A 25,689-nucleotide genomic window follows, 5' to 3' on the forward strand; every position below is an offset into this window, starting at 1 on the left:
TGGGACAAACAAAAATATCACAAAAAGTGGATACATTAATTACTGTATGTACTTCCTGCCATCTAATAGAAGACCATTTATCATTTGTTCTGTCTGTCACTATGCCTCACTGGCATAAATAGATGAGCAAAGATACATTATTGTAAAAAAATTTTTTTTTTTTGCAATTAAGTACACAAGTGTATACAGTAAACGAACAGGTCATTTAAATAGACATATTCCTCCATCTTGTGATCGGCTATCGTTTTTTTCAACTTGTTGATCGGTGATCGGCCCCAAAAATCTTGATCGTGTAAAGCCTACTGTCAATACACCAACATTGTGCAGGACCCTCCAATTTGACTATTGCGCACATGTAGATTGCGATGATGATGCTCAAACGATATATTGTGATACATCCACCGTGCGTAACCGGCTAATGTGTGCGCAACTGCCCATGAGGCGTGAATCATTGATGTCTGAAGCTGGAGCCTGGAGACTTCCTGAGACGTGAACGCCATAGAAATCTATTTGTAAAATATATCACACTTTAAATGCAAAATTAACTTCCGTAGCAAATAAGGAAGTTAATCATTGCCAGTGAAACATGCGCACCGCTGACATGCCCACCACTCCAACACATGTAGGAAAGCATGTTTTTTTTGATTCTGTATGAAATAAATCCAATAAAAGTAATTTAATCAGAATACTGTGCTCATGACTGACCACACATTTGGAGGAAAACGGTGTGAAGCAGCCGTTGTTGATCAGTGGTGGCCTGAAAACAGTTTGCGCCACAGAAAGTGGGCAAGTCACTTAAACCAATTTCACAACCGACATAGATCAAATAAAAACTAATAATCTAATCTTCAGTAACTCACCATCTCACCATTACAATTACTGCAGTTGTTGAAATACTGAGCGGTGCTTTCAAAGAAATGAGCTGTAGCAGCATGTTTGAAGCCGAAAAGCTCCTCGCAGGTGGAAAAAAGTCAAAAGATGCTGATATTTTTACCGATTAATATGATATGTCGATGTTTAGCCATTGGCGTAAAGTGGTAGGGACACATTAAAGCCGTTGGGCAGTCATGAGTGTAGGTGAGCGTCATGGACCAGGTGTGTCCGGCACCCTCAGCCGCCGGGCCGTCACCGGGCGTCGGAGCTTTTAACTGAATCAGAACGTGCAATATGATGTTTCCCCTTCACAGGGCGCTAGACTTGCAACAGTCTCTGGAGTGCGGAAGAGGAAAGGTGCATATGTCCAATGGAGAATACGCACATTGACAGATTTGACAGAGAATGCCCAGATTTCAGGGTTGCTCCACCCAGATTTCATTGCTTGCAGGAAGTGTCGTAAATTACAGATTTGAGTTGGCGGGAGAATGCATGCAGCCAGAAAAGCACGTAGTTACACGCCTTTTCTGACTGAATCACATAGGAGAATATGGCCCTAAAATGTTACCAAAGACAGTGCCTGTGCAGTTATTAAAGGCCTTCACTGTGATGGGAATTAGCTCTGACGTTATTGGCTGCCGCATGTACAGCGAACGTTCTCTGAAGGGGCTAATTAAGATTAATTAATGAGCGATGGAAATTAACCAAAGGGGTCTCTCGCCTCTTAACTGAGGTGTTCCTCAGTAATTATCCGTTTTGTGCCGTCCGGTCCCAACACAGGCCAGACCTGTATCGAGCATCTGGGAAATTTGAGCTCCTGGACCGCATACTGCCCAAGCTGCAGGCCACCAACCACCGGGTGCTGCTCTTCTGCCAGATGACCTCACTCATGACCATCATGGAGGACTACTTTGGCTACCGCAACTTTCAGTATTTGCGTCTGGATGGTAAGATTGCACCTCACAGTACAGTATTAAAACACCAATAGTAAAGATTTAACAGTACATGTACAGTACTTGTTTTGGGATTTTTGGTAGCGTGCAGGTGAGGGACAGGAAGTGTAACTGCCTTGCACTCCTTGCCAGGTGTCATCTCTGTAAACAAACAGTGCATCTCAGCCTCTGGCTAGTGGATGTCATGGATAGCAATATGCTTTTGGAACTATATTAAACCATCGCTATTCACTAGTGTTTGGGATCAAACCCCGACGTGACAACCGAAGATTTGCAGGTTACGCCAGCCAATCGTAGGGCACATATAAACAAACAACTATTTCATTCACATTCACACCAACGGGCAATTTAGAGTCCTCAATTAACCTACTATGCATTTTTTGGGGGGTGGGATGTGGGAGGAAACCGGATTACCCGGAGAAAACCCACACAGGCACAGGGGGAACTTGCAAACTCCACACAGGCAAGGCCGGGAAAAGAACTCCGGTTCTCAGAAATGTGAGGCAGATGTGCTAACTAGTTGCCGTGCCGCTCAAAACGAGTCAAAGAATAAAATACTTCTTACTGACAAGTGCTGCAATACAGCCCATGAGCGCCACCATTTTGACCTAGTGCACATTGCTACTCTGCATATTTGCATTGTAGCTTCACCGAGCTCTCCATAATGGTTGTCTAAAAAAATAAATAAATAAAAAAACAAGCTCTCTGCTGGAGGAGGCTTGCGTCATTTGCCTTCATTGCTCCATTTTTGTTGTTTTTTTTTTCACTTGAGCGCTGGCATCTCGATGCCTTGTAACTAAAAAAACTCTTCAGTTGGGGCACTCAAAAGTCAAGGTACCACGGTACTCAAGTTTTTGATTCTGTGGTACATGGATACTCTAATTTTTTAAATACCTATATCTCAAACGACCAGAGGATCACGCTATATTTACTCCGTTACAATTACTCAAGTAACGTTTGGGATAAATTGTACTTGTCAGAGTAGTTTTAATGCATCATACGTTTTACTTTGTCTTGAGTATTTATGTTAAGAAGAAACAGTACTTTTTCTCCCCCACAATGATCTACGTCACTCGCTACTTTATCAGTTATTGCATGCATGATCTATTTTGAGACTTTCGTTTTTGACTTCCGCAACTGCGCCGTTGCACCAAGCCAATGTAACCACAGTGACGTTTGACTCAAGTTCACCAATCAAACGACACAAGAAAGTCACATGTCCGCACACCGTCTGTACTTGAGTCATATTATTCTAAAGTAACAGTACTCTTACTTGAGTACAATATTCGGCTCTTTGAGTCTTTGGGCTATATTTTCATAGACTGCAATGTGTGCTTCAGCGCAATGGTGGTGTCTCTTGATTTTTGTGCAAGCGCAAAAGCTGTTGTCTTTTGCCACAGCAGCCAAGACGAGTGAGTTGCTCCAGTCATGCACGGACTCTCTCTTCCACACAGACATCTCCATGTGAGACCGTCATTGTGCCTCAAATAAAGGGAATGTAAGAAGCCGCTTTAAATGCCGGGGAATGAAGTCGAGCCGTGTTCACTTCCACAACGGGAGTATGCCAGCGGTGCTCGTCTACCAAATTACAAATACCCGGTCTAACCCGCCTCCTCGCAGAGTTATGGCAATGCGCATCGATGGATGTGTTCTCGTCACGAAAATAGAACCCTTCATCTTTACTTGTGAGCTTCATGTTTTGCAACTAGTCATTAGCAGCTGATCAACTGTTAACTTCCAACACTGCCAGTACTGATCCGGACTAGTCTTTACATCATCTTGCGATGTTTACCACCCTGTTTTTGCCTTTTGGACCACTACTGGAATCTTCCAGCATGCTGTTGTTTGCTGTCAGGCTGGTCGGGGGCCAATGCTAGCTACGGTTCCTTTAACATGGCGTCTTAGAAGGAGCACAGCATTTAAGTGCTATCTTAGGGCGTTACAGAATGAGCAGAAAAATATGGCACAAGTAGCTGTGTTTTTCAGCCAATAGTTTGTTATATTCTGCAGGAGAAAGCGCGAGTGGTCAATCACGAATTGGTGGGGGTTCACTGTAAAATAAAGCAGGCAGAGAAATAGCATTTAAAAAAGACATTTTGGAAGAGGGAAGAACTGATCCAAGTACGTACTTAATACACACCTGAAAGGCTGACTGAACAGTCATCTATTTCTTTGGAACACATTGTGATAGCAGCAGTTGACTGATGGATGACGTGTTATACTCTTTATTGTGGGAAAAATCATAATATTCGCTTATGTTACTACAGGTTGTGTGTTAGAAGTCCACAAGTAGCAGCTTGATATTAATCATTTTAATATAGGCAACTAATCAATTCCAGAGTACAGGTGGATATAAAGGTACCGTAATGTCTTGTGTATAATACGCTTTCGAGTATAATGGGCACCCCCAAAATTGACTCCAAAAGTCAGGAAAACCCTTCTTCCTATGTATAAGGTGCACCCATGATGTTTTACCCATAGATATATTTATATGCAATAAATGTTAGTGGTGATGCGATCCTAATTTGTTTTTCTAATTTATTGTCTTAGCATTATGATTAATACTAAGGTCTGCTTGTTCTTTCGTAATGTATGTATTACTGTGGTGCATCTTAGTGTTTAGTTTTAACACTGTGGCTTTACGGATTTTTTACGGTATTTTCCACCTCCCACGTGACCACTGGCAATGTACTGAAAGCTACAGACGTCATGTACCCGGATAACACGTTCACTCCTGGTGCTAGATAATAATAATAATTTTTAAAAAAAGTTAAGATACAAATAAAGCTGCAGAGGGGGATTTACAAAGAAAACTGTGTGCTGTCAAAGTCATCCCGACTGCTGGTGAGGTTAATGGAGAAACTAGCTAGCATAGCCCTACTACCGCAGCTGTTTGTAAGTAAAGACTGTATTTCACTATCCCGTCAACAATCACCCACCGCTTTACGGCTTTGAACCCTGTACTGTATTACCAATATCAGCTGTTAAATTTGTCACCGGGAATTTAAAAAAAAAAAAAAAAAAAAAAAAAAGATTCAGCGTTCATGAAGTCACTTATTGTTTCACAATTACGTGTATGCGTGTGCACTTCAGTGTAAAGCTTTTATCTTTTTTCATTTCACTCTTCATAAGAAACACCTAGTCATGTGGAAAGATTTTAAAACTTTTCTGAAGCTACCAAATCTAATTTCCCTCACGGGATAAATAAGGTATCCATCCATCCATGTCCTCCGCGAAAGAAAAGATGAGAAAATCTGCAAAACACACTCAGAAAACCCACGGCGAGTCCTTGAGAAAATAAGGACTATATGAATAAACTCAAGTAAACGTTGGCAAGACATAAACAACGCCATCAAGTACATATCTTTCTGCCAGTGTGTGCTATAGTGACAAACTTGTCTATTTGGTTTAAAATATATCATATTTTGATGTCATCTTAATTTTTGGACATTTCTGTACATTTTTTGTTTTTTGTTTAACAAAAGCTTAACTAAAATACTATTGCACAAACCTGATTTTGCATATTCTCCTGTATACAGCCTGGGCATAACGAAGTAATTAATTGTTAAATATTGCCATACAATATTCTCATGCAATGTTTTTTGGAAGTTGTATGAAGAACTTTAAAAAATGAGCAAGCGCTGTTGTTCTGAAACGCTGTCCTGGCAAGCAAGTAGAGATTTACCCATTGTTTTTTTTTTAAAAGGAGATTGTCAAATTATCGTTATAGTAAAATTAAAAAATATATAAAGCTATTTTTATTTGCCCATATCGCCCACCCCGAGCTAGAAGTCCACAAGTAGCAGGTTGATACAGTATGTTTTAATCATTATAATATAGGCAGTTAATCAAGTACGGATGGATGTAAAGGTGTAGTTGCATGATAACCAACTTAATTAAAATGCTCGCCAAACAGCTTTTCAACTTGAAAATGAAAAGAGGAATTAGCATATTTATGTGAGGTATGCCCGGGTAATTGAATAGCCTTGTAAAGAGGTTTATGGGTTGTTTCATCACGTTTTGCCTTGTCAACCGCAACAACGTCACGCTCTTCAATCCTTCCAGGAACCACTAAGTCTGACGATCGAGCATTGCTGTTGAAGAAGTTCAACGAGTCGGGATCGCAGTACTTCATCTTCCTGCTCAGCACCCGGGCCGGCGGCCTCGGACTCAACCTGCAGGCCGCTGACACCGTCATCATCTTTGACAGTGACTGGAACCCGCATCAGGTCTTTAGAGTTATTACAGCAACCATTACATCTTAGCACGGCACTAAAATAGTAGCTGAAATTGACCCTGTTTTTTGCCAAAAGCTTTGAAGGAAATTTAATTCACCACCTGTGTGGAGTAACTGCACTCTATGCTGAATACTTTCCGTACCCACTGTGTGTGTGTGTGTGTGTGTGTGCGCGTGTGTGTGTGTATATAGATAAAACATTGACCAATGTTGAAAAAAGGAATGTATAGTATCTACAGTTTTTTTTTTTTTTCTGTAAAAACACAATAAAATGTTTCTTATGATTTAGGATTTAAAAAAAATAGACAAACATGCTTCCTAATTGGCAGCAACAAGTGAGGAAGCGGAATTTAATACAAATATTTATTATTCAAATCATATACAAAACTAATTATACAAAATGTGCTCAACTTTCCAGTGAAAAGCATGTACTTCCAACTTATTTATTCATTATTCATTCATTCATCTTCCGTACCACTTATCGGGTCACGGGCATGCTGGTGCCATTCACATTCACATCTATGGGCAATTTAGGGTCTTCAATTAACCTACCATGTATGTTTTTGGGAGGTGGGAGGAAACCGGAGCACCCGGAGAAAACCCACGCAGGCACGGGGAGAATATGCAAACTCCACACAGGTGGGGCCAGGATTTGAACCTTAGAACTGTGAGGCAGATGTGCCACCTAGCACACCGTGCCGTCTCATTAACACAAACAACAAGCATCACAAAACATGTATCTTCAAAGAGGTTTTTTTTCTTTTTACCTGAAACATTAAGTTTTTCACTCAGAAACAAATAAAACCACAATTATTTGTATTTGCAATTTTTTTGGGCTCATCCAAAACAATTAAAGGTTCTCCACTGGGATACGTCAGGGTGGTTTACAGCCACACACACACATGCAGACGTACCCAAGTATATCAAATAAAACAGGCGTATCTGGCCAACCATTTCCAGGACCTCCAGGCGCAGGACCGCGCGCACCGCATCGGCCAGCAGAACGAGGTGCGCGTGCTGCGCCTGTGCACCGTCAACAGCGTGGAGGAGAAGATCCTGGCAGCCGCCAAGTACAAGCTCAACGTGGACCAGAAGGTGATCCAGGCCGGCATGTTCGACCAGAAGTCGTCCGGCCACGAGCGGCGCGTCTTCCTGCAGGCCATCCTGGAGCATGAGGAGCAGAATGAGGTGTGTTGTTTGGTATTCGTATGAGAGTGTATTATGTATACTAGTTATAGTCATTACTGTAATTTCTTGTGTATAATGCGCACCCATGTTTAATACCCACCCCCAAAGTTTACCTCAAAATTCTGGAAAACCCTTCTACATATGTATAATGCATTTTTACAATGCATGAGTTTTAGTTCACCATTAGTTATGTGTCCCATCGCATGTTTTTGCATCTCAGACACGGGACTCACATCAAACGAGATCCCTGAGACTTAGTCACCTCTCAGCAGGAATCTTGGCCCCCTCTTCATGAGCGAGAATAAGAATGTTGAGAAGAATGAATGAAAGAAATTAAAAAGAAAGCAGAATGCTTGCCTGGTCGCGGGTCACAGAGGCGCCCTCTGGAGCCAGGCCTGGAGGTTGGGCTCGGCGGCAAGCACCTGGTGGCCGGGCCTGCACCCATGGGGCCTGGCCGGGCAGAGTCCGGAGAGGCAACATGGGTGCCCCGTCCAATGGGCTCACCACCATGGGCAAAAGGGGTCGGGTGCGTAGTGAGCTGGGTGGTGGCCAAAGGCGGGGATCTTGGTGATCCGATCCCCGGCTACAGTAGCTGGCTCTAGAGACATGAAATGTCACCTCTCTGGAAGGGAAAAAGCCAGAGCTGGTGTGCGAGGTTGAGAAATTCTGACTAGATCTAGTCGGGCTCACCTCCACACATATCTTGGGCTCCGGTAGAAGTCCTCTTGAAAGGGGTTAGACTCTTTTCCACTCTGGAGTTGCCCACGGTGAGAGGCGCCGAGCAGGCTTGTGGATACTTATTGCCCCCCAAATTCATGCACAGCACCCTTAGCCAACCTGACACAGTCAGATTTTCTTACAAGTAAACGTGAAGTCCTCTGAGGACAGAAATTAACACATTTCAAACAATAATGAGTGAGATAATCACTTTATTTGTTGATTTCCAACACCTTTGATGACTGGGATGCTGCTGAGGAAGTGAGGGAAATGAAGAGACAGAAGCAGCACAGAGTTAAGAGTCAGATTTAAATCAACTTGTAGACGAGAAGGATGAAATCAATGCTAAGAAAACAACAAAATAGGCGATGAAAACCTGCAAGTGAGAACAGCCTCTCACTTGGAACAGAGGTGGAAGGGCTAATTAGATAATTGCGGGCCAGGACAGACAGATGTATGTGAGTCCCTGCTCGACTGGACGACCACTGGAGTGGGCAGTCTGTTTCGCTGATGGCGGATTCTGCTCTGGACAAATTCAGGCCCCTGCTACACAGAGCTTTGTCGTCTAAATCACGAGTGAAGGAACTGAAGAGAGAGCTCTTTTTCTTTGCTAGCTATGGTGTGGTGATATCCTTACACTGTTCCTGCAGTAGGGCCTCAAGGTTGGGCCAAACCTCTGCTCGCTTTCCCCTTGCAAGACATTTTAAATCCTTAAAGCGTGGGTCAAGCACAGTGGCCATCTTGAACCATTCATGGTTGAGTGTAGCTACACGTTGGGATAAGTCTTTGTGCAGGCTGTCTTGAATTTCACAGTGTTGGTTGAGTCATCATCGGAGCCCTCCATGGTGCATTACAGGTGGTGGAGAGCAGGTAAAACCACTGAACATTAGACATGTCTTACTTCCAAGGAGTTCGTCACAAATCAGGTGTAGACATTTCAAGAAATTCATTCTTAATCAACAAAATACTATGTCAAATATAGAGCTTTTTATAGAAACATCCATCCATCCAGTCACGGGCGTGCTGGAGCCTATCTTAGCTATCATCGGGCAAGAGGCGGGGTACACCCTGAACTGGTTTCCAGCCAATCGCATGGCACATACAAACAAACAACCATTCGCACTCACATTCACACCTACGGGCAATTTAGAGTCTCCAATTCATGCATGTTTTTGAGATGTGGGAGGAAACCGGAGTGCCCGGAGAAAACCCACGCAGGCACGGGGAGAACATGCAAACTTCACACAGGCGGGGCCGGGGATTGAACCCTGGTCCTCAGAACTGTGAGGCTGATGCTCTAACCAGTCGGCCACCGTGCCGCCTTTATAGAAACAATAAATGCCATTTAAGAATTGTTTTATTTACCTGCATGAGTCAAGGACAGTTGCTAGCTTTTGGAGTTTTAGCAGCTCTGATGGCGGTAATATGACTAGCTTGTGCTTCTGTGTGTATAAAGCAACAAAAAAACAGCCTCTTGATTCTTCAGTAGACGAGAGATCATCTCCAGCGTTGAATTCCACCTTGTGGCTACATCCTGCATCAGTGGCTCATTTTCTTGCCCCGGTAGTTCCTCTGTATTACCAGGGCTATGTTTAAAGGGACCCACTATCTTGCGACATTTTGCTACTGCATCACTAAACCCACTACCAGCAAGGCTAACAGTGATGGCTCTTTGAAAGATGGGAGCAATACAAGGCATAGGTAGGTGTCTTGCTGCACCTATCATTGTTCCTTGCACTCTGTTCCAATTGTGGCTACTTTTTGTAGAACTCCGCATTCCTCTGCCCCGGAAAGAAAATGCTCTCACAGTTTTCAGCATAATGTCTGGTGATTCTCTTCTGTACAGCCAGGACAAAAGACTGTAGATGCCATGTCCTGTCTGTGAGATCAGCAATATGTCCAGTGATGCTGACATAATTTCTTTTACTAACGGAGGTCCACTGATCCACAGTCAGAGCCGCATATTGAGTTTTCTGCATTGCATCCAATTTTGCTTGCTTTTCGGTGTCATAAAGTTGTTGAATTTTCTGCATAGTAGTTGAAAACTTGGATCCCATGTCGCTATCTGTAGCACATTTTCTAATCCTTTGTCTTCTACTACTAATAGTGGTCTACAGTCCAGAACAATTCACTTTGTGAGTGAATTTGTGATTTTCTCCAATGTTGACTTACTGGGTTTGGTCCTGAATCCTGTCACTTACTCGAGTTTGGTTTGCTGACAACTCTTATAACTCGTACCGTGACTGCTAGCGCTAACAGCTCCGGCTGTTTCTCTGCCTGCTCCAACATGCTTTGCATTTAGATAGTACCGGAGGGTTGAAGTGCTCTGATGGTATGCAAACTCCTTTTTGCATAATCTGCACAAAACCACGCTTTTATTGGGGCTTCCATTAGGATTTTAATTTTTGTTTTTAATGAAATTTCCCCCCCAACAGTCCTTCATCCAATTCCTCCATTGTGTTAGCCCTTAGCCACATAGTGATATGATTAGCCAAGGTCTGACGTCTGCATCAGTGTAATTGGTGTACCAGGAAATCGTGCGCTGATAGACAGACATAGATTCCTCATTTGTTTGGAAAGCAAACTACGATTAAAATGCATCAATATTTTTTTAAATTAATAAATCGTTATGAACGCATTCGAGGCCCATCACTATTTTTTTTCATTTCATGACCAATTTAGCTATTACAGAGAATTATTTTAATTTGTCCAATTAAATGTATCATTTAAATGTGAAATAACCTTTTAAAGTCTATTAACTAATTAACATTTTTTTATTGCAGAGGTTTTTAGTAGCCCAAATTAAATAAATAAAAATCGAATTAAATGAACTATTTAAATGTGTAATAATCTATTAAAGACAGCCCATTAATTACTGAAATACAATGAACAAATATTACAGGTTTTTAATAGCTCTAATTGAATCAATAAAACTCCAATTAAATTAATCATTTAAATGTGAAATAATTATTTAAAATTGTAAATTAATTATCTTAATTAAATAATTAAATGCTAACAAATAAGATAATAACCAGTAAAACAAATATCTAAAATAGTTGTACTATACCTATTTAAAAATAATTTATTTCATGACTAATATATGTTTGTATATGGTGACCATTTAGATTTAACAGCATTTTAAAATATATTGTATTTAATGTCATAAATAAAGCATGCAGCTAAGTAAATATAAACGCCATTAAATAAATATTAACATGACATGTTAATCTGGCAAGAAATAAATGAATTGGTCGTGAAGTAATACATTTAGATTTCATTATTTCAGATTGTATTTGACAATTGAGTTAAAGGACAATTTAATATTTGTTTTACTTTTACATTAAAAAAATCACATTTTAAGTATCCATTTAATTGACTTTATATTTACTGAAGTTTGGCACAATAGAAAATTCAGAATTTTAATAATTAATAGACAAAATACTAAATTAAATGAAATTTCTTCTGTATTTAAGTGGACTTTTTATTTTAACCATTTTCTATTTTCCTCACATGTAGGAAGAAAATGAGGTACCGGACGACGAAACCCTGAACCAGATGATCGCCCGCAGTGAAGAAGAATTTGAGCTTTACATGGTAAGAAAGTGCTTCATGCTTTTTTCCAATGAACTGTCACCGCATTCCCCACTCAACTCTGACACGTGGTCACAGCGCTTCGACATGGACCGGCGGCGGGAGGATGCCCGGAACCCCAAACGTAAACCACGCCTCATGGAGGAGGACGAGCTGCCCTCCTGGATCATCAAGGACGACGCTGAGGTGGAGCGCCTCACATATGAGGAGGAGGAGGAGAAGATGTTCGGCCGAGGTTCACGCTGCCGCCGGGACGTGGACTACAGCGACGCGCTAACTGAAAAACAGTGGCTGCGGGTAAATGTTAACATTATAGAGCTGTTCAATTAAAACAATCACAGCTGAAATACAGTACAGTTGTATACAGTTGACGTTTCAAGCCAAAAATGTAGGAAATGGACCTTGGCGCTACCACTGTAGACTGTTGCTCATTGTGTTGTTTGTCAATATCAGGCCATCGAGGACGGCAACCTGGAGGAGATGGAGGAGGAGATCCGACTGAAGAAGCGCAAACGCAAGCGGCGTCAGGACAAGGAGCCGTTAGGCAGGGAGGACTGGGGCGCCAAGGCCAAGAAAAGGCGGGGGCGCCCACCTGCCGAGAAGCTTTCGCCCAACCACCCCAAACTCACTAAGCAGATGAACACCATTATCGACACCGTCATTAACTACAGAGATGGGTGAGGACCCCCTTAAGCGTTAAATACAATTTCACACAGACAACCCCACAACATTACCGTGGCACACACTCGAATGCTGCAAAGCTGTCGACATGGTGTATTTTTGTTGTTTGGAGAGGTGTCCGCTGAATGCAGCCCTATGGGGGTCATGTAGTAGTTCTGAGCATCCTAAATGGAGAGAGAGAGTCGTGATTGTTGCAGATTGTAATGGACATGTTGGTGTAGGAAACAGGGGTGATGAAGAAGTGATGGGTAAGTTTGGCATCCAGGAAAGGAACTTAGAGGGACAGATGGTGGTGGACTTTACAAAAAGGATGGCAATGGCTGTAATGAACACTTTCTTCCAGAAGGGGCAGGAACATAGGGTGACCTACAAGAGCGGAAGTAGAAGCACGCAGGTGGATTACATCTGAAGGAGTTTACTGACTGTAAGGTAGTGAGTGGTAAGGGAGAGTGTGCCTAGACAGCATAGGATGGTGGTGTGTGTGGTGGTGGGGAGGAAGATTAAGAAGACAAGGGCAAAGCAGAGAACCATGTGGATGACACGTTGTGGCAACCCCTAATGGAACAAGCCGAAAGGAAAAGAAGACGGAAACGTGTCCGCTGCATACGTCGCGTGAAACTTATTTTTGTCTTGGGCCGCATTGTAGTTATGATTTCTCTCAGAGGGCTCTTAGAACAGTGAAAACCATATAAATGTTTCATCACCAAATCATATTATTACCATTACGCAACAAATTGAGGGGTAACTACTTTAGAAATCAGAAGACAAGGATAATAGTTTGTTCAATTATTGTTTAAGTTACTGTAGAAGAAAGGTTTGGTAACAGAAAAATGTAATATCTCAACATTAGTGTTTATTATTATGACAATTTGGAACGTGGGTACAGATTTTAGCAAAAATCACGGAAGTTGACGAGCATGATTTGCTTTCGCGGGCCACATAAAATAATGTGGCGGGATGCATCTGGCCCCTGGGCCTTGAGTTTGACACCTATGCGCTAACCTGAGAAGTGTAATTGGGAGGCCTGTTAATGATAGAATCAAAGGTTTGTACTATCTTTTGAAGTAGGGGTTCAAGCTCAGGTTAGGGTTTCAAGCCTGGTTTAGGGTTTCAAGACAAGATTAAGGTTTCAAAGTAGAGTTTCGAGCCTGAGTTTGTGTTTCAAACAAGTGAAGGATTCTAAGCAAAAAGTTGGGTTTTCTATCAAACATAACGGATTTGATATAAGGTATGTAGGTTAAGAAGGGTTTCAAGCCACTTTAGGGTTTCAACCCTGAGTTATGGTTTCACACAAGGATTAGGGTTTGGAAGTAGGGTTTCAAGCCTATATTTAAGGTTTCAAAGTAGGGTTTCTGGCCCGAGTTCGTGAGTGTGAGCTATGGTTTTAAAAAGTAGGGTTTCAAGCAAAGGGTTAAGTTTAAAAAAAAAAAAAAAAAAAAAAAAAGATGAGGGTTTTAAAATAAGGGTTAGGTAGGTTTTCAAGTCCATTTAGGGTTTCAATCAAGGGTTAGTGTTTTAAACCTGGATTGCGGTTACAAGACAAGTAAGTGTTGATGATTCAAATAAGGGTTTCAAGCCTGAGTTATAGTTTAAAGTCAGGGTTCGGTTTTAATATAAGGCTTCAAGTAGGGTTCCAAACTTAGTTCAGTGTTTTAAAGTAGGGCTGGGTGATCTGGCAAAAATATATGATCTCAATTATTTTTTTCATATTGTCCCATATTGATTATAACAATTTTTTTATGTTGTTTTAAAACTTTTTTATATACATATGTAAACTAAAGAAAAATGAAAGATATTGTCATCTACTCAGCAGTAAAACATGGAGGTAAATATAAAATAACACTGAACAACTTTATAGTCTTGACTGAGTGTTTTTGCAGATATGCAATAATAAAGAAGACCATTGTGATGTGCATCATCTTTAATAACAATACCAATTATATAGTTTCAAGTTAAAATATAACACAATAGACCCCAGTCAGCAAACATGTCGCACTGACGTCGGCTCATCATATAAATTTCCATCGCTGCAGTGTTGCAGGCAGAGCGATTGCTCATTGGCAATACGTCGCTGAGAGGACGGCATTTAATTTAAAACATTTCAACCATACGACGTCTGAACGATTAAAGCTGGAGCGCCAGCCAACGTCGTTCTGCTCCATTCACTCTGCTCTGACCGGCTCAGTGCTGCATGGTGTGTTGGAAAATCCTACTACTGTATAAACATCACCCCACAGGTCGCTTTAGTACATTTTACTATCCGATGTGAGAACAATACAGACGTTTACAAATAACAACCTAATTTGGTGTTTGTAATGAAGACAAATAATTCAGGTTAATAAACTTTATTTACAGATCCATCCATCTATTCGTTTCCGTACCGCTTATCTTCACTAGGATCGTGGGCGTGCTGTTGACTGTCTCAGCTGACTTTGGGTGAGAGGCAGGGTACACCTTGCACTGGTCGCCAGCCAATCCCAGGGCACACGTAGACAAACAACAATTCACACTCACATTCACACCTATGGACAATTTACAGTCTTCAATCGACCTACAATGCATGTTCATGGAATGTGGGAGGGAACCGGAGTACCCGGAGAAAACCCACGCAAGTACGGGAGGAACTTTCAAACTCCACACAGGCAAGGGCAGATTGGAACCCGGGTCCTCAGAACTCTGAGGCAGATGTGCTAACCAGTTCACCGACTGTGCCGGTGAACTGGCACAGTCGGTGAATATATTCTTAAACTGACTGGAAGCCCGTGTAAAGGTTTTAGAATTGGAGTAACATGCTCTGACCTCAGTGTTCTGGTCAGAACCTGAGCTGCAGCATTCTGAATGAGCGACAGCTGTTTAATGCTCTTTTTGGGGACTCCAGTCAGAAGACATTACAATAGTCAAGTCTCGTTTAAGGTTTTAAAGTATGGTTTTAAGCCTGGTTTAGGATTTCTAACAAGGATTTTCAAGGAGTTTGACAAATAAGGCTTTCAAGCACAGGTTCATGTTTCAAGCTAAGATTAGGGGTTTAAACAAGGGTTAAGGTTTCAAAGTAGGGTTTGAAGTCTGAGTTATAGTTTCAAACATGGGTTAGGGTTTTAAAGAAGGGGTTCAACCAGGGGGTATGTTTTCAAAGTGGTGTTACAGGCCTTGGTTAGGGTTTCAAACAAGGATTAGGGTTTGAAGTAAGGATTAGGTTTTAAAGTAGGGTTTCAATTCTAAATTGGGGTTTCAAGCAAGGGTTGAGATTTCAAATTTGGGTTTTAAGCCTTGCTCTATCCCATCATGGTTAACAAATGGCGTACTCGGCATTGGCCCTGCAGTAGATGCAAAACAGGCTATTTCTTAGAGTAAAAAAAATTTTGCACGAATGTAATGATTAATAATTGCTGAACTATGTGCTATTTTGACAAAAGCTTGTCATAATATGTCTGCTTTGATGGATTTCTTCGCACACGGCAGCTACACTTTAAAAAAATTTTACCTGTATGCTCACAGTCCAGCTTGACCTCAAATAAATACTTTGAGCAATTTACCAACAGAGCAAACAGCCTCATGTTCACGTTTCAATCCATTTTTAAATGATTGGATCTGAGACTGAAGGTGTGTCATCACACCTCAAAAACTAATGGTTTAAAAAAAAAAAAGCACACATCTTCCGAGTGGCTTTTAAGTTTGCACACTGGATACTTCAGAGAAAGCTCTGAAGCACTTATTGATTTCCCCTGAGAGTAAAAGTGTTCCACAGTGACTTGCAACAATAGTCACACCTTTTTAGCTTTTCCAAATTTGCTAGGTTACAGCTACAAATGTATTTTAATGGGATTTCACGGGATAGACGTACACTATATATATATGTCGTGTGATTGTGAAGTGTAAAGAAAACTTTGGTTTTTAAATATTACATTGGGGAACAATTTGAAAACAATTTCGGTTTAGTTAGATTTTTATGCTGGGAAAAAAAAAAAATCCACTGATTAGCTGTATTAAGACTTGCCAGCTGATTACAATTGGACTCCTCTACAGCTTTGTGGCAACTTGTTTGTGCAGTCACAATTGAGACAGTGCAGTGAAAGGTGTGTGCAGCTCCCAATACCTCAGTACTATCAATTTCTGCAAACAGAAAGATAGCATAGTAGGAATTAACAGGATTTGTGCTTTCTTTTCTCTTAACCTTGTAACCATGGGCATACTATTCTAAGTTCTATTTCATTTTATGCTGTTTTTTTTTAGTTTTCAAAGCTTGTAACTATTCCATCTTAGTGTTTTATTTACATAGGTATATATTTCCTTTGTTCCACTGTGTTCTCACTTTGTTCAAAAACTTGACGTGATAGAGAAAAACTGAGATCATTTTTGGATTCCGCACCTAAAACTGTGTTAAAACAGCTGTCATACCTAACTCAACAAAAATTTAGTTTTATTCCTTCCTTGACCATGCTTGTAACTCAATTTACTCGTATATCAATGTTCCCTATTCAAATAATTGACATAATTAATTCATTCCAACCCCACCAGAAAACACCACCATTTTTATGTTTTTAATAACAAAAAAAGCAATGTAACAAACTGGTTACATAAAATGTAATTACTGTATGTGCCATAGTACGTGTGCTAAATGTGCACCTCTTAAGAGGTGTAGCCTAATAAATTACACAAGGAGCTGGAATGGAGTTGGCTGGTTCGTCTGCATGTGAGCATCTTGGTCGGAGCTGTGGCCTTCAGCAGCTCCCTGCGAGTGTTCTCATTTTGTAGTTGTGTGTTTGACTGTTTGTCTCGTTCAATAAACAACCAAAAGTGCATCGGCAACTGTGGCTCTCCTTTCCCACATGTGAGGGCCTTACAGTACCTTAATGGTCCCCTTTTTTTTTTTTTTTTCCCTACCACCCCCCCCTACTTCAATTAAGAGGCAGCTAATCTGAAGATCACTCCTACCTTGAATTTCACAGCGCATAGGGAAAAAAAAATCAACCAATTATCAGAGAAAGCATCAGACTAACTACATTTTTACTAACTCACTAACAGTATTTATAGAGCTTTCACTATCAAATCTTTTTAGAATCAATTATCCTATAGATATTTCGTCGAGTACTCGAGTAATCACCGTCAATCGCCAGTTAGCATTCGTGATTGGCATTCGCATGCTAGCGATTACAGTTTTAGGAGAAAAAAACGCTAAACACCTTTCAGCTCATTCATACATCATGTTATATGTACATTTCACATCTCATAGTGTCTTAAAAATTACTTACAGATGCTCCCCTGTCGCCTTTGTCAATGTTTTTCACTGGCCCAACACTGCATCCGTCTGTAACAAATTTCCGTGTGGTAAACATGGAGAGTGGCCAAATGGTTCTGGGTGGCGCACATTGGTTGTGGGCGGCACAAATATGCTTTTATTAATATCTTTTATTGCCTTGAGGCATAAATTTTTGCTTTGACCATTTTTTTTGGTCAACTTAGACGAATTAGCCAGTTTTTTCCCCCCACAGTCCTGGTATTTAATTTTCCCCCCACAGTGCTGGTATTTAATGTCAGCGTCAGCAGCTCTTTCCGCAGTCACATGCAATTCCCATAGAAATTGCATTCTCTAGTTAGTTGAGTAGTATCTGTGAAGATGGATGCTGCCCAGTACACTGCTAGGTGTGTAATGTGACAAAATGGGTAAAGGTTCAAGGGGTGTGTAGACTTTTTGCAAACCACAGTACTTTTGCAGTTAATTATGCCGTCAAGCATCCTGTGTTGACAAGGTTGACACCAGAAACATAAATTGGCTTCAACCTGTCTAACTTGGGGAAATTGTGATAAACAAACACCCGATGTCAGGGACGGTTATTGTAATTATCATATCTGTCAGCTAGACCTGTTAATTCGCCTGCGCCTAAAGTAATGCGAAAAATAATAGGCCGTTTTCTGCCATTAAGACTACTAAAAGTAAATAGATGGAGCCACAAATTATGTGTCAACTGCAAGCAAGTTTTATCCGAGAGGGCAAAGTGCAGCATTGTGGAGACTGTGGAGCATAATAATGCAGTGTCCACAGTAATTCTTTTACTCAATGAGATACAACTTCTAGTACATGGTCAGCTTGAGGTTCCAAGTGTTGATACAATATGGGTGAATTTAGGGTTTCAAGTCTGGGTAAGGGATACAATATGAGTGAATTTAGGGTTTCAAGCCTGGGTAAGGGTTTAAAAGAAGGGTTTCATGCAAAAGCTATGCTGTCAAGCAAGGGTTAGGGTTTCAATTAATATTTAGGGTTTCAAATAATTCAAAGTCAGATTTTCAAACCAGTGTTCGTGTTTCAAAGAAAACTAAGGGTTTCATGCAAAGAATACAGTGTCAAACAAGGGTTACGGTTTCAAATTAGAATTTCAAGTCATTGTTAGGGTGGTGAGCAAGGGTTGTGGTTTCAAACAACCGTTAGGGTTTCAAATTAGGATTTCAAGTGAAAGCTCAGGTTTTCTAGCAAGAATTTGTTTTAAAGTAGGATTTCAAGCCAACATTAGGGTTTCAAGCCTGGTAATGGTTTCAAACAAATTTGTTTAGTTTTCAAAATAGGGTTTTAAGCCTGGGTTAGTGGTTTAAACAAGGTTTAGGATTTTAAAGTAGGGTTTCTAGCCTGGGTTAGTGTTACAAACAAAGGTGAAGGTGAAGTTTAAAATTTCAAACCAGAATTAGGGTTTTAAATAAGGGTTTGGTTTCAAAGTAAGGATTCCAGACAATGTTAGGCTTTTAAATTAGGGTTTCAAGCAAAGTTTAGGGTTTAAAATAAGGGTTAAGGAAAGCAAAGCAAATGTATTTATACAGCGCATTTCATACACAAGATAACTCAATGTGCTTTACATGATTAAAAGCATTTAAAAACAAAGAAAAAAAACAGCAAAGATGAAAAAATTAAGTACAATTAAAACGGCGTACAGTGCAAGAAATATTTAAAAGTGGAAATGCTCTAAAAAGCATGAGAAAAAGAGGAGTTTTTAACCTGGACTTAAAAACATTTGCACTTAGGGTTAGGGTTTCAAAGTAAGGTGTCAAGCCCAAGTAAAGGTATCAAGCAAGTGTTAGGGATTTCAAAGTAATGTTCCAAGCAATTGTTAGTCTTTAACAAGAAAAACAGCTTCACACGAGGGTTATGGTTTTAGATTACCAACAAACAACAAATTCATTTTTAGGGCAAAATGTAGCAAAGTGGAGAATGTGGCGCATAATGCTGCAGCAACCACAGGCAAGGCTTTGAATGGCATGATCAAAACATAATTAGGGTTTTTTTGTTTTGTTTTACTTTTCAGGGCTGGCAGACAGCTCAGTGAGGTCTTTATCCAGCTGCCGTCCAGAAAGGAGCTTCCGGAATATTACGAGCTGATCCGAAAGCCAGTGGATTTCAAAAAGATCAAGGTACAGTATGTCGCCATCAAGCTTTACGGGCTCGTGCTATTACCGCGCTGTCCCTCCGCAGGAACGCGTCAGGAGCCATAAATACCGCAGTGTCGGAGACCTGGAGAAGGACGTCATGCTGCTCTGTCATAACGCGCAGACCTTCAACCTGGAGGGATCTCAGGTCAGCCGACATTCAGCTTGCTAACAATACAATAACATTTCATTAAATCCCAAGGAAAACGTTTAGTTCACTTCAACTCTGCTGAACCTTCTCTGTTTTCGTTATAAAAGAAACAACACAAAGCTTGAAATGAATCACCATTTTCCAACGAAAATGGTTTTAAGCCTGGGTTAGTGTTCCGAACAATGGTTAGGGTTTCAAGCCACAGTAAGGGTTCCAAAGTAGCATGAGTTAGGGTTTCAAATTGTGGTTTGAGACAAGGTTTCAAATAAGGGTTTTAAGTCTAGGTTAGGTTTTCAAACGTGTGATATGTTTTAAAATAGGGTTTAAAGCCTATGTTAGGGTTTCAAGTAAAGGTAAGGTTTTCAATTTAGGGTTTCAAGCCCAGGTAAGGATTTTAAAGTGGTGGTGTGGTTTCAAAGTAGGGTTTGAAGCCTGTGTTAGGATTTCAAATTGGGTTTTAAAGACAAAAGAGGCCAAAAACATTTCTTGGAAATTTGACACACCACAGAGAAGAGTGTTTTTAAAGCTTGACAAATTAGATTGAATTAAAAAAAAAACACCATGTATGTAAAATAAGGCTCTAAAATAAATCAAGAAAAAAAAAATAAGGCCCACCCTCGAGCTGCAGGACTGTGTGGGCGTGTCGGCTGACAGCACTGTAGACAGTCCTTCACCTGTAAATCTAATACGTTCGTACGCTGTGTGCTCGTGTCTAGTCAGCTACTGGCTGATTAATGTGTGCCACTGTGGTTATGGTTAATAAACAGTTAACTTTACTGTGTGTCTATGTGGGGACCCACACACAACAACTCCAAATGAGGCGTTGATGTTTTAAACCGCGGTCACGTGAGCTCCTTAGCTCGCAGGCTAGCAAACGTAATAAACGGTTAACTTTCCCCTTAATTGTCTCTGTTGTGTGAATCTAAATGCGGCGTATGACGCAAGCCTGTGGAGTATTAGTCCAACTCGCCGTTGCTTGCTGTGTGAGCCGCAACCAGGTCACCATAACAGAGACACTTTTCCAAATAACATACAACACCTCAGGGAAGATGCATTTTTCGTGTTGTAGACATAGCTTAATGGTTAACTGCACGATGCAGTGGTAAAAGAAGTAACTCGCAATTCCGGCGAATAGCCATAGATGCTCGTTAGTTATATAGTGGGGGAGGACCGACTCATGCCGTTCTCTGGTGACGCCAGTGTGACCCTGTTTTGACGTCAGTGTGACCCAACCCCAAAAAATACATCCAGCTGAGATGGTGAAAAAGAGTTTGAAGCTATATCTCAACAATTCAGTTCTAAATTGTTCCCAGTCTTTCCACGTTTTCAGGACTTGCCTTCAAACATATTTGATGTATTTAGAAACAAACACAACACTTTGCTGTGATTCTAAAGCCTGTGTTAGGCTTTTCATATTAGTATTTCAATTCAAGGTAAGTGTTAAAAAAAACTTTATAAGGGTTAGGTTTCAACGTAGGATTTCAATCAAATGTTACTGTTTCAAATAAGAGCTAGATTTCAAAGTAGTGTTTTAAGCCAGGGTTTAAAACAAAGATTAAAGTTTAAAACAAAGATTAAGGTAAGATAAGGTTCAAAACAGATATATCATAGCAACCCCCTGTCAAATATTAAAGCTTCAGTTGAACACATTGTTCTAATTTCAAAAGGAAGTATTGTAACGTGAAGTCATCTGGTTCTAAATGTCAACCATAAAATGGGGTATTTTACAAGTCATATTGTACTGAGCAGCCACACCTTTCCCTATGTACCCAAAGATATACGAGGACTCCATCGTGCTCCAGTCAGTGTTCAAGAGCGCCAGGCAGAAGATCGCCAAAGACGAGGAAAGCGAGGACGACAGTGAGGACGATGAAGACGAGGATGAGGAAGAAGAGTCAGACGCTGAGGGTGAGAACGCCCACACATACACATTGTGATCTCATTCTAATTCTGTGCTGCGTAGCCAGAGCCGCGCTTCATTTTGCTCCCTGTGATAGTAATGCTGTCTGGGTGCAACAAACATAACAAACAAAAGTAAAGTCTGGATGAGGTTTCAAGCCAAGGAGGAGGTTTCAAATCATGGTTTTGAGCAAGTGTTAGTACTTCAAAAAACAATTGGGGTTTCAAATAAGGATTAGCTTTGAAAAGTAGGGTTACAAGCCAAAGGTAGGGTTTCAAGCCTGGGTGAGGGTTTCAAATGGGGGTAGCTTGTCAAATAGTGCTGGCCGATATATCAAGAAGCTCGATTTGATCGATATTTTATTAATGTTTGATATGGAAAAAGGATATATTTTATATACTTTTCGCTTCTTGATTTCCGGCAGACTGGGCATGTTTAAGTGCATTGCTGCCACCTAAGAGTTACAAGATTTTAAACCGTCACAATGTTTTAAAAACCTGGGTGTCATTTTTGACTGAGCTTACTTTTATTCCACATATCAAGAATGGTTTGTACCATTTTAAGAATATAGCCAGAGTCTGCTCGTTTCTCTTTCAGGCTAACACAGAGGTGCTGATGCCTGCTTTTATCTCCTGTTGTTTAGACGACTACAAGCTGCTGCTCAGCTGCTCGTGTGGTGACGAAGGGCGAGAGCACATTACACCGGTTTTAAGATCACCGTATTGGCTCCCCGTGTGTTTCAGGATCAATTTTAAAGTTATTTTATTTGTTTTTAAATATCTCAAGGGTCTTGGGCCATCATATCTATCTGATATGCTTTTATCTTGTCAACCCTCATGGGTCCTGAGGTCCCCTGGCAATGGCTTTTCAATCGTTCTAAAAACTAGAACGAAAACCTACGGAGAGGCTGCCTTCAGCCATTATGGCCCGTGCCTCTGGAACAACCTACCAGAGTGCATCAAGAGCATAGAGACTGTTGATGTTTTAAAAGACTGCTCAAGACTCACCTGTTTGGTTTAGCTTTTAACTGATTCTCTCATTTTTATTTTACTCATTTCACCTATTCATTCATTTACCGTAATTTCTCGTGTATAATGCCGACCCATGTATAAGATGCACCTCCGAAGTTGACCTCAAAATTCTGGAAAATCCTTATACCCATGTATAATGCCATCCATCCATTTTCTACCGCTTATCCGAGGTCGGGTCGCGGGGGCAGTAGCTTTAGCAGGGATGCCCAGACTTCCTTCTCCCTAGCCACTTCATCCAGCTCTTCCGGGGGGATCCCGAGGCGTTCCTAGGCCAGCCGAAAGACATAGTCTCTCCAGCTTGTCCTGGGTCGTCCCCGTGGTCTCCTCCCGGTGGGACATGTCCGGAACACCTTACCAGGGAAGCGTCCGGGAGGCATCCGAATCGGATGCCCCAGCCACCTCATCGGACTCCTCTCGATGTGGAGGAGCAGCGACACTACTCTGAGATCCTCCTGGATGACTGAACTTCTCGCCCTATCACTAAGGGAGAGCCTGGACACCCTGCAGCGGAAACTCAATTCGGCCGCTTCTATCTGGGATCTTGTTTTTTCGGTCACGACCCACAACTCGTGACCATAGGTGAGGGTAGGAACGTAGATCGACCGATAAATTGAGAGCTTCGCCTTTCGGCTGAGCTCCTTCTTTACCACAACGGACCGATACAAAGTCTGCATCACTGCAGACACTGCACCGATCCACCTGTCGATCTACCGTTCTATTCTTCCCTCACTCGTGAACAAGACCCCAAGATACTTGAACTCCCCCACTTGGGGCAGGATCTCATCCCCGACCTGGAGAGGGCACGCCACCCTTTTCCGACTGAGGACCATGGTCTCAGATTTGGAGGTGCTGATTCTCATCCCAGCCGCTTCAAACTGTGCTGCGAACTGCTCCAGTGACAGTTGGAGATCACGGCTTGATGAAGCCAACAGAACCACATCATCTGCAAAAAGCAGAGATGCAAAACTGAGGCCACCAAACCGGACCCCCTCTACGCCTCGGCTGCGCCTTGAAATTCTGTCCATAAAGGTTCTGAACAGAATCGGTGACAAAGGGCAGCCTTGACGGAGTCCAAATCTCACCTTTCGGGCTGTGCCTTGCCGGGCCCCATAGGTGCCCCAGGCTCCAGAGGGGGGCCCCAGTGACCCGTGTCCGGGCAAGGGAAAACATGAAGTATTATCTGTATTGAGTTAGTTTTTTCAAATAATTATTCTGAAGTTCCGGCATGGTAGATAACTGGTTAGAACATCTGCCTCTAAGTTCTGAGGACCATGGTGCAAATCCCGGCCCTGCCTGTGTGGTTTTTGCATGTTCTTCCCGTGGCTGCGAGGGTTTTCTCCGGGTATTCCGGTTTCTTCCCACATCCCCAAAACATGCTTGTTAGGTTGATTGAAGACTTTAAATTGCCCGTAGGTGTGAATGTGAGTGCGAATGATTGTTTGTTTCTATGTGCCCTGCGATTGGCTGGCGACCAGTTCAGGGTGTACCCCGCCTCTCGCCCGAAGATTGCTGGGATAGGCTCCAGCACGTCCGCGACCCTAGTGAGGATAAGCGGTACTGAAAATGGATGGATGGCTGGATATTCTGAAGTTAAGCACTTTATTTGAACACGTAATGCTTTTTTATTTACTTGCTCTTATTTTGAAATTCACAGCCCTACTTTTATTTAGTAAATGAGCAAACACACAGTTGTGCTCATATTATTGTGCTCTTGGGTTTCTCATTTTCAGTTTTTGGGTTTTGGTCAAGAATTTTCATTTCGGTGCATCCTTAATTTTGAGGTAATTATATTTTGAAATACCTTTTGGCAAAAAGAAATGTATTTTTTTGTGATGTTTATAATTCAATAAACATACATTTATAATAAATAATAAATATCGAGTCATATCAAATTTCGACGGGGGGAAAAAAATAATACCAAATTTAGGCCAGCTCACCCAGCACTAGTTTCAAAGTAGGGCTTCAAGATTTAATTATGGTTTCAAGCCAGGGTTAGGGTTTCAAGTTTGGGTTCAAGTCTGAATAAGGGTTTCAAAGTGGGATTAGAGTTTCAAAAGTAGGGTTTCAAGATTGGATTAGGATTTCAAACAAGGATTAGGGTTCCAAAACAGAGTTTAAAATTTGGATTAGGGTGTCAAATTAGAGTTTCAAGCCATTGTTAGGGTTTCAATTCAGAGTATAAAACTGAAACATGCTTATGATTGGATGGTGAAACAAATTGCAATCCCCTGATTCCACACAAGACCGTGACATCAACAAACAAGGGATGCTTTTAGTACGGCAAGGTTTTCGCACTATCCAGCAGAAATTAGCTCTATTATGTTTTACATTCACAGTTATGTACCTTGACATGGACAGCCACTGTACCTCAATTTAAGACATCATGTGTGGGTTCCAGCCAAGCCGGTGTGGGTGAAGATCAAGCTAAACAAGGAGGCCCGTAAGAGCGCAGAGCGGGGCAAGAAGAGGCAGAGCCGAGCCAAGGCCAAACCCGTGGTCAGTGACGACGAAAGCGACGATGACCAGGACGGCAATGTAAGTGAAAACTAAAGTAGATGAGTCTCTCATAAAAATACTATGAATATGCGGCCCTACACTTTATTGCATGGTAGTGGTATATTATTGCATTAGTATTGTTTTATTTTTGGTCAACTTGGCTATATTGTACTGAGCAGCCAGGGGTAAGGTTTCAAGCCCAAGTTAGTGTCCCGAAGAAAGGTTAGGGTTTTAAAGTAGCGTTTTAAGTCAAGGTTAGGGTTTCAAAGTGTAGTTTCAAGCTTTCAAACAAGGATTAGGTTTCAAATAAAGGTCTCAAATCTCTAGGTTAGGGTATAAAGTTGGTTTTCAAGCCAGGGTTGAGTTTTTAAATTTCAGATTTTTGGATTTGATCTTTTAAACCAGGGTTTCCCAAAGGTTTTCAGTTGAAATTAGACATTTTGACTCGACTACGTATCATG

General features: G+C 41.3%; 1 protein-coding gene across 4 annotated transcripts in view; it reads left to right on the top strand.

Moving 5' to 3' along the window:
- smarca2 (SWI/SNF related, matrix associated, actin dependent regulator of chromatin, subfamily a, member 2) overlaps positions 1-25,689 on the top strand; it is an 81,535-nt gene that overhangs the window by 51,710 nt on the left and 4,136 nt on the right. For all 4 annotated transcript variants that reach the window (XM_061672333.1, XM_061672331.1, XM_061672332.1 and 1 more), the window contains 10 exons: positions 1,654-1,820; positions 5,892-6,055; positions 7,024-7,251; positions 11,485-11,562; positions 11,638-11,856; positions 12,013-12,236; positions 19,530-19,635; positions 19,697-19,798; positions 21,577-21,709; positions 25,131-25,267. In XM_061672333.1, the coding sequence (XP_061528317.1) occupies positions 1,654-1,820; positions 5,892-6,055; positions 7,024-7,251; positions 11,485-11,562; positions 11,638-11,856; positions 12,013-12,236; positions 19,530-19,635; positions 19,697-19,798; positions 21,577-21,709; positions 25,131-25,267 (1,558 nt within the window). The remainder of the gene's footprint in view (positions 1-1,653; positions 1,821-5,891; positions 6,056-7,023; positions 7,252-11,484; positions 11,563-11,637; positions 11,857-12,012; positions 12,237-19,529; positions 19,636-19,696; positions 19,799-21,576; positions 21,710-25,130; positions 25,268-25,689) is intronic.

The sequence above is a fragment of the Phycodurus eques genome, chromosome 3, assembly GCF_024500275.1.
Source record: "Phycodurus eques isolate BA_2022a chromosome 3, UOR_Pequ_1.1, whole genome shotgun sequence".
Classification (NCBI taxonomy): domain Eukaryota; kingdom Metazoa; phylum Chordata; class Actinopteri; order Syngnathiformes; family Syngnathidae; genus Phycodurus; species Phycodurus eques.